This window comes from Macadamia integrifolia, chromosome 13 (assembly GCF_013358625.1).
Source record: "Macadamia integrifolia cultivar HAES 741 chromosome 13, SCU_Mint_v3, whole genome shotgun sequence".
NCBI lineage: Eukaryota > Viridiplantae > Streptophyta > Magnoliopsida > Proteales > Proteaceae > Macadamia > Macadamia integrifolia.
The window spans coordinates 24,695,384-24,704,138 of record NC_056569.1 but is presented as its reverse complement, the minus strand read 5'-3'; the positions used below and the strand labels follow the sequence as shown (position 1 = coordinate 24,704,138).

At 40.8% G+C, this 8,755-nt stretch overlaps 1 protein-coding gene across 1 annotated transcript; it reads left to right on the top strand.

Moving 5' to 3' along the window:
* Positions 1-796, top strand: LOC122059119 (uncharacterized mitochondrial protein AtMg00860-like). The gene is made up of 2 exons (XM_042621810.1): positions 1-666; positions 773-796. The coding sequence occupies exons 1-2, from the start codon at positions 1-3 to the stop codon at positions 794-796; spliced, it is 690 nt and encodes a 229-aa protein (XP_042477744.1).
* Positions 797-8,755: the final 7,959 nt, after the last annotated feature.

Genomic DNA, 8,755 nt, shown 5'->3' with positions numbered 1-8,755 from the left:
ATGGAGGTATTGATTAAAGAAATGATGGATAATGGCATTATTCGAAATAGCCACAGCCCATTCTCTTCTCTAGTTCTTCTTGTGAAAGAGAAAGATGGCATATGGAGATTCTGTGTTGATTACAGGGCTCTAAATGCAGCGACTATCAAGGACAAGTTTCCAATTCCAACAATTGATGAATTGTTAGATGAACTGCAAGGAGCTTCAATATTGGTTTATAGCACTTATCTTGCTGATCATGTTATTCATCTCCAACAAGTTTTACGGTGCCTTAAAGAGAATCAGTTGTTTGCTAAACTTTCCAAATGCAGTTTTGGTAAGTCTTCTATTGATTACTTGGGACATGTGGTGTCAGCTCATGGGGTTGCGCTTGACAAAGATAAGATTGAAGCTATGCTCATTTGGTTAGTACCTAAGGATTTGAAGAGCTTGCGTAGTTTTTTGGGCCTCACAGGTTACTACAGAAGATTTGTGAGGAATTATGCATCAATTGCTGTTCCATTATCTGATCTCCTTAAAAGGGATTGTTTCCGCTGGAATGATGATGCTACAACTGCATTTAATAGAATGAAAGTAGCTATGACAAGCTTACTAGTCCTGGCATTACCTGATTTCAATGTGACTTTTGAACTAGAAACTAATGCATCAGGATTGGGGAATGGGGCTGTATTGATGCAATTGGGTCATCCTATAGCTTTTTATAGCAAGAAGCTGAGTTGTCAAATCAGAGTTGCTTCTACTTATGTAAGGGAGTTATTTTCCATTACACAAGCTAAGAAATGGAGGCAATATCTGATTGGTAGGAGTTTTTTTTTTTTTTTTTTGCTAGAAGATCAGATTGTATTAAAGATGAAAAAAGGAAAAAATAGAGTACAAAGGCCTGGAATGAGCCCCTACCTTCGGCAATGCCATCAGCAGAGGCTCACAACTGCTATCTCAAAAAAGACAAAAATCTAAAGCGTGGTCGGCCGTCAATATCCGATTGCAACTCATTGGCAATGTGAAGGGGGAGATGCACATTCGTACAATCAATCCCTGAATTTGCTGCTGCCTTAGCTAAGAAGTCTACAACAGGGTTTGCTTCTCTAAAGCAGTGGGAGATCTTCCACTCTATGGAATTTAAATAATCAATGAGGTGAGACCATTCTTGGAGCACAGACCATGGGATTAGCCGACGCTGAAAAATAAAAACTGCAGCAGAGGAATCAGACTCGATCCAAAGGTGCTTTATGTTAATTTCTGGAGCAAGTTGCATTCCCTTGATAATACTCCAAATCTCTGCTGAAAAATTTGAAGAAATGCCCTGGTAGAAATTAAAGCAGAGCAGCTTTCTACCCTTATGATCCCGGAAAATTCCTCCATCTCCTGCTTGACCCGAGTTCCCAAGGGAGCATCCATCTACGTTGATCTTCACCCAGGATCTCATTGGTTTGCACCAATGCACTTCAAGAATGGATCGAGAAATCTGGGAAGATAAAGCTAAGTCCAGACGTCTGCATATAACCAAGTCTTCAGCAGTTTTGGGAACAATTTTCAATCTGCTACAGATAAAACTTATCTCCCCTTTGATGCCATGGATAATCATGGTTGGATTCCGAGAGGCTCCTTCAAACCGCCTCTGATTTCTTTCAAACCATATAGCATCAATCCCAGAGAACAACCCAATCTCCCATGCGTCTTTCAGAGACCACCCTTTCCCTTTATTTCTCCACCAAGCGATGACCTCTGGAGTAGAGTTAAGACTCCCCCAAACCATATTAAATAGCTCCAAGGCACCATTCCAGATCACAACAGAGAAACAACATTCAAAGAATAGGTGAAAGAAGGATTCAGAAGCCGAACCACAGAGATCACATTTCGAAGAAAGCTGAGTCCCTCTAATCTGCATTAGATCATCAGTTGGCAGCTTCCCATGAATCCAACGCCAACCTAAAAGAGAAAGCCTGGGAGGGAGGTTCTTATTCCAAATCATCCCAGCCCAGGGAACCGTCAGGCTCTGAACTCTGAGATCGTCCCAGGTAGATTTCACAGAGAATTGACCGATTGGTTCAAGGCCCCATGAGCACCGGTCCTTCATATCAGAGGAGGGGAGATTAATGGCCTTAATAGTTGTAAAGGCATCATGTAACAAGGCAGACTCGACTTAGGGCAACGCCCAATGACCCTGCTCAATGAATTCAACAACAAAGTGATTGAGATTTGAAAATACTACAGCGCTCAGACCAAATATCTCAGAAATGGACTTAGGACCCCACCAGTTGTCTCTCCAAAAATCAATACTCCTTCCATCGCCAACACACCATCTTTCATTTGCTGTCACAAACTGCTACAATCTTCTCACTCCCGGCCAGATGGAGGAGTTCATATGACCTCTTTTAAGCACACCAGAGACAGAGAGGAATCTCGCTCTAATAATCCTACTCAGTTGAGTGTCTTCATTCTTAATCTTCCAAGCTAATTTAGCAATAAGAGCCTTAGTCACATCTCGAAGCCTTCTCAGACCAAGACCTCCCTCCTTCTTAGGCTTGCAAACCTGATCCCATCTCACAGTAATGGATTTTGTCGAATCAATCTCCCATGTCCAGATGAAATTTTGCATCCATTTTTCCAAGCATTGGATCAGTGTGACAGGTCACCAATAAATTGAGAAGCTATGAAGAGGCATCCCAGATATAGTAGATTTGACAAGTTCCACTCACCCAGCCATCGAAAGAAGCTTTCCTTTCCAGTCGGCGAGTTTGGACTTAATTTTATCCAACATTGGGAGAAGGGGATCCCTCTTTATTCTTCCATGAAAAATTTCCACACCCAAAAATTTGGTGAGGAAATTGCATGTAGGGATGGCTAATTCCTCAGCTAACCACTATTTTCTAACTGGAGAGATCTTCCCCAAAAATAACTTGCTCTTTTCAAGGTTGAAAAAGTAGTCAGAAAAACTTTGGTATAATGTAAGAAAAATTTTCAAATTTCTAACATAAATTTTGGATGCATTCATGAATATGAGAACATCATCAGCAAAGAGTAGATGAGTAGGAACTTCAACACCGCGAGGGCCAGCAATAGGCTTGATAGAGCCCTTAACAGCTAACTCTCTGAGACCGTGGCATAGAACTTCCTCGGCAATAATAAATAAAATGGGGAAAATGGGGTCTCCTTTCCTTAGACCTCTACTAACATAAAAAAAATGGTCCTCCATTGAGAAGAACCGAAATCCTGGCAGACTGTAAGATAGTACGGATCCATTCAATCATGATGTCCGAAAAGCCAAACATTCTTAGAACTTGAAATAAGAAGTTCAAAGAGAGTGTATCAAAAGCTTTTTTAATGTCAATCTTCAGCCCAAGGCCACCGCCCCTGGACGACTTCCCTATCAGATTTACAAGCTCAGATGCTAACCCAATAATAATCTGAATAAATTTCCCTTTTTGAAAAACCCCTTGCTCTGGAGAGATTATTCTAGGGAGAACACCAGCAATACGGTTTGCCATAATTTTGAATAAAATTTTGCAAAAGAAATTCCCCATACACAATGGGAAAAATTTCTCAAGAGATCTGGCTCCCTCAATCTTAGGGATAAGAAGAAGGAAGTTATTATTAATGCCTTTAGGAAGAATACCTGAAGTGAAGAAGCCCTTCACTGCCCTACACACATCAATGCTAATGATTTCCCAATAGCCTCTGAAGAATGCTCCCAAGTACCCATCTGGGTCTGGCGAGCTATCAGGATCCAACTCCCAGACCGCTCGTTTTATCTCTTCATCCGAGGGAGTGGAGTCCAAGGTTTGCCTGTCAGAGTCTTAAAGGACCATTGGAATGCAGTTGAACAGTTGTGGGTGACTGTCCAGGTCTACACGCCTATGGAAGCTCTCATAAAACTCAACAATGAAGGTGCCGCTCTTGATTTGAAATCACATCTCCATTTTCCAGAATAATATTCGTAATGGAATTTTTGGCTCTTTTTACTCTGGTCATAACATGGAAAAAGCATGAACATTTATCTCCTTCACGCAGCCATCTGGTCCTGGCCTTCTGAGCGCACAACTTCTCTTGATTTTTAGTAGCTTTCTAGAGTCTGGTCTTGGCATTGGCCTCTTGGTCAAAAAGGTGCTCTGAAAAACCCTCCTCCTCCGTACGATGCTAAATTGCATCAAGAGTAGCCTGCGAGGAGGTCACCTCGAGGTCCAGGTTAGGAAACACCCCTCTCGACCATGATCTCATGGCAACCTTCAGCCTCTTTAGTTTCTGAGCAAGAATGAATGTGTAGGATACAGTGATTTGGGAATCCCAGTTCTCTCAGACCATGTCAAGGAAGCCAGGGTGATCCATCCAGAATTTATTAAACCTGACGGGGCAGTTCTTTGGCTTACTGGAAGAACCAAAGTGCGGAAACACAGAGGCATGATCCGAAGCAACACGGGGGAGGACCTGTTGCATGCAATCAACAAAAATGTTCAGCCATTCTTCATTCACAAAGGTTCTGTCAAGGACTGCAGACACATTCCCTCTTCTTCTGTTATTACTCCAAGTGAATTTTCTGCCTGATGAAGGAATATGGATCATTGAAGTCGCGTCTACCATGGCCCCAAATTCAGTGGTAGCGCCTATACAAAACCTGCCTGGGCCTCTTCTCTCATGGTCAAATAAGATTGAATTGAAGTCCCCTATGATCATCCTTGGCCACCCCAAAGGGTTAGTCGCCAGGTGCATCCATAGGGCTCTGTAGTCAGCCCTTAAACATTTGGCATGCACCATAGACAGATCAAGGAGGATGCCCTTCCAGTCAACTTGCAAAGTAATATGCTGATCAAACATGGATGAAACCATAGGAGTCTGCAAAGACTACTTCCACATCACCCATAAATTTGGGTGCTTGTTAGATCTTTCGTTCGAGATGAAATCTATTGCAAAACCAAGTTTATTAAAAAATAACCTTGGAAACTTCGAGATATGAATCATTGGTTCAACAATACAAATCATATCTTGGTGATTAACTTCAACAATCTGTCCTAAGACTGCCTTGGCAGCAACCTTCTTCAAACCACAGATGGTCCAGAAGAGAACCCGCATGATCACATGTGTTGATTTTGGCGATCCGTCCGATGATCGGTCTGATCCTCCACTCGTACCTGCTTGCCTTTCTTCTTCTTCATTCTAATCCACCCTAACTGAGCTTCCTCTCTTTGTAGAGCTGCATTGTCAACCCTTGTCACTCCATCCCTTGCACTAGGCCTACCAGTCTGCCTTTGAGAGCCAGCACTGACCACAACATGACCGCCATGGGAGATATTCACACCATCCCCAATCAGTCCCACACCTGAGATTTTGGCTCTTCATCAGATACCAAATCGGTATCAGGAGCAGGGATATGTTGGTGTTGGATCTCCCCATGCGCCTGACCCAACCCCACTGGGTCGACCCATCACTAATCCCCAACACCACCTCCAATCCATCATTCGTTTGAATATTTGAGACGCCCTCCACTCTAGCCAATTTTTGATTGATTTGAATATTTGAAATAAAGTCCACAATTACATTGGTTTTATTGTTGGACAGAATATCTACTTCATTCCCAAATGGAGAAGGTCTCCTTGATTGGGGTGTAACTGACTCCAAGGAATTATCGATCGAATCCAAGTCTCATTCGCCTTCTATATTGGGAATATCCTCTCTATGATTCTCACCAGCACCGTGGATGGCTCCTCCTCCTCCACCACTCAAGGCGCTTCCACCTCCATGCATGACCTGATTTGCCCCTTGAGAGGCAAGGTCGCCATCCTCATGTCGAGTCCTGCCCGAGGAGAAGTTGGTCGCTAGAACCACTGACCCCTTTGGAGAATTATCTACATAAATGGCACCTGGAATGCCACCATCATCCGCCTGGGGAGCTTCCTTCAAGTCGGCATCATTCTTCTCTCTGCAGTCACCAATGATGTGCCCCACCTTTTTGCAGAATCCACATTTCCCCAAGGAGTCTTCGTATAGAAGCGTCTGTTTGAACCAGAAAAGGGTAGAGGTGCCCGGCTGCCTACGCTCGACCTGAATCTCCTCTGGGCGCAAATCCCCCACCTCCATTTCCACAAGAACGCGAGCATAATTCCCAAACACAACATTTTTTGTACGTTGATCAAGAGCAATAGGTCGACCTACAGCCTTGGCCATTGTTAAAAGTACCTTTTCATACCAGTATTCCAGAGGCAGATCAAGGAATCACACCCAAACAAGGGCCTTGTTGATAAATTTGTCATTGACATTGAAATCAGGGTGCCATCTCTGAAAGAGAATGAGTTGCCTTCCTACTTTCACTGGGCTTCTCCTCCACATAGAAGCCATGTCCCCCTCAGATTCAAACTGAAAAATGGTGAAGCCTTTACCCATAGGTACCATCTTCACATTACCCTTAAGATTCCAGTTCTCTTGAGCCTCCTTATGCACATCATCAAGAGAAAGGAGGAGCTCCACCTTAGGGGCCGGAATGTCCAAAATTGCTGCCACTGATTCATCCTCAATAGGTTGCGCCGCCCTCTGTAAAGGAGGAGCTCCACCTCTGTCTGGATCTTGACCATCGCCCAAAATCCTAGCCTCCTCGGCAATCTTGTTGCACTCGCCTTTAGATTCCTACGTCACGACTTCCATTATTGAATAAACACTTTAGATGGCTCTGAGAACTGATCAAAAGAGCTTGATGCCCACGAGTTTGAATGACCTGCCCCAATAATTTTGCTCTTGACACTTCAAGTGGGCTTATCCGTAGATATCCTACATCACGACTTCCATTATTGAATAGACTTCAGACTACTCTTGTTACAAAGGTTAAGTGAGAAATACACATGTCGTAGAGAATGTAAATATTGTATATAATAAATGAATTTGGTAATTTGAAATGGATTAAAATGAGTCATTACTTGGTGAATTACTTAACTAGATATTGATGAATAAATAAAATCAAGTTGAGAGTAGTTGTAGGTTTTTGTAAGTGGCACCTCAAAAAATATGATAACCATAAATAACAAACAAAATTGTATTATTGATGTAAAAATCATTTAACTTAATATATGATTCAATCCAAAATATATATATATATATATATCTGTGTGTGTGTGTGTGTGTAATTAGGTTGAGTATGGTTAGTTGTGGTGTTGTGTCATTAGGATTGCCCCCCCTCAACATTGTTTGGCAATGTATCTTGCACACAAGCTACTATATATTATTATTTGACAGTTTTTATTCATAGGGCAATTATATTGTTGATGGTTTATCTATGTTTACTTTTTTTTTGGTTTATCTATGTTTACTTTTTTTTTCTTGATGAATGAAAAATATATTAAAAGAAGAAAAGAAAAACATATGATGCACTAGCCAGAAAGGCAAATTAGGGCATGGCCCTAACCAGACAAAAACCTAGACAAGAGGAGAAGATTAAACCACTCAAGATGGGGAATACAACAAAACAAGGGGGTGGGGAAAGAAACAGCCAACCACAATTTTTTTTATTAACTTCATATATGGATTTGGTATTTTGGTAGTTTAGTTTTGTATATTCTTTTTATTATCTGTATATATCTTATGTGTTCTCATGATATAAAGTTTTTGTCATTCCTTAAATTTTACTCCAAGATGTTAATTCTAGATTATTTATTGGTTTTTTTCATCTCATATTACTGAGTTTCTATTCTCCTTATTTATGTTTTTAATTGAACATATAAATCATACATAATTGCAATTCTTCCATTCTTGATTCTTATGCAAATTTTACTGACTATCTTGCTTTTTTTATATTTTCAAACATTTTAGGTTCTATCAAATCAGTTAACAGGTTCAAATATATCCAAGGGTGATTTTGGCACTGCAATATTAGTTTAAGTCCCTCTGAAACGCACAAGGTGGAAGTTGTTGGTAGTTAGATGCTTGAGTTTTGACTACATTTTGCAAATGGGTCCGCATCGATTCAAAATGTGATACAATGGGTAGGATTTGAATTGGGTCTACTTGAATTGAGCTGAAAAGAAAATTTGGAAGTATGGATCCATTTGAAGAATCAAAGAATGATATGAATATGTGGATATATTTTTCACAGTCTTCTACAACCATTACCCTGCATGGGCTTTCTGCTTCTTTGCACTTAATTTTGTTATTAGTTTTATCCATTATCTGGGCTTCCAAGAGGCGCACAATACCTACCCTTGAAAATTCAAAACCAATATTGAAGAATATGTCCTTTTTTTATTCATCAAGTCTTGTAGTTTCCATTTTCTTGTCTTTCTGTCATCTTATCCTTTGCATGTTAAACTACTTCTCTACATATAGACATGATTGGTCTCATATAATGCTTGCTTCACAATTGGATTTTGGACTTAGAACCATCACTTGGTTTCTGATCTCTACTTACTTGTATTCCCGATTTTCCCATTCAAGTGAGCACAAGTTCCCCATTTTGCTTAGGATTTGGTTCACCTTATACTTCCTAATGTCATGTTCCTATCTTGTTATACATCTTGGGTTGTATTGGAAACATTCGTCCTTACCATTCCTACTATGGGTCTCTGATGGTATATCCATTATTGCTGGTTTGTTATGTTGTTGTGTTGGATTGTTTGGAAAGGGATGGGATAGTGAAGATATTCAGTTTTTGGAGCCTCTTTTGAAAATTAATACCACCCAAAACAATGGTGATAATGGAGAAGGATCAAGTGTCAGAGGGAAGAGTGTAACTCCTTACACAATTGCCAATCTTCTTAGTATTTTTAGTTTTTCTTGG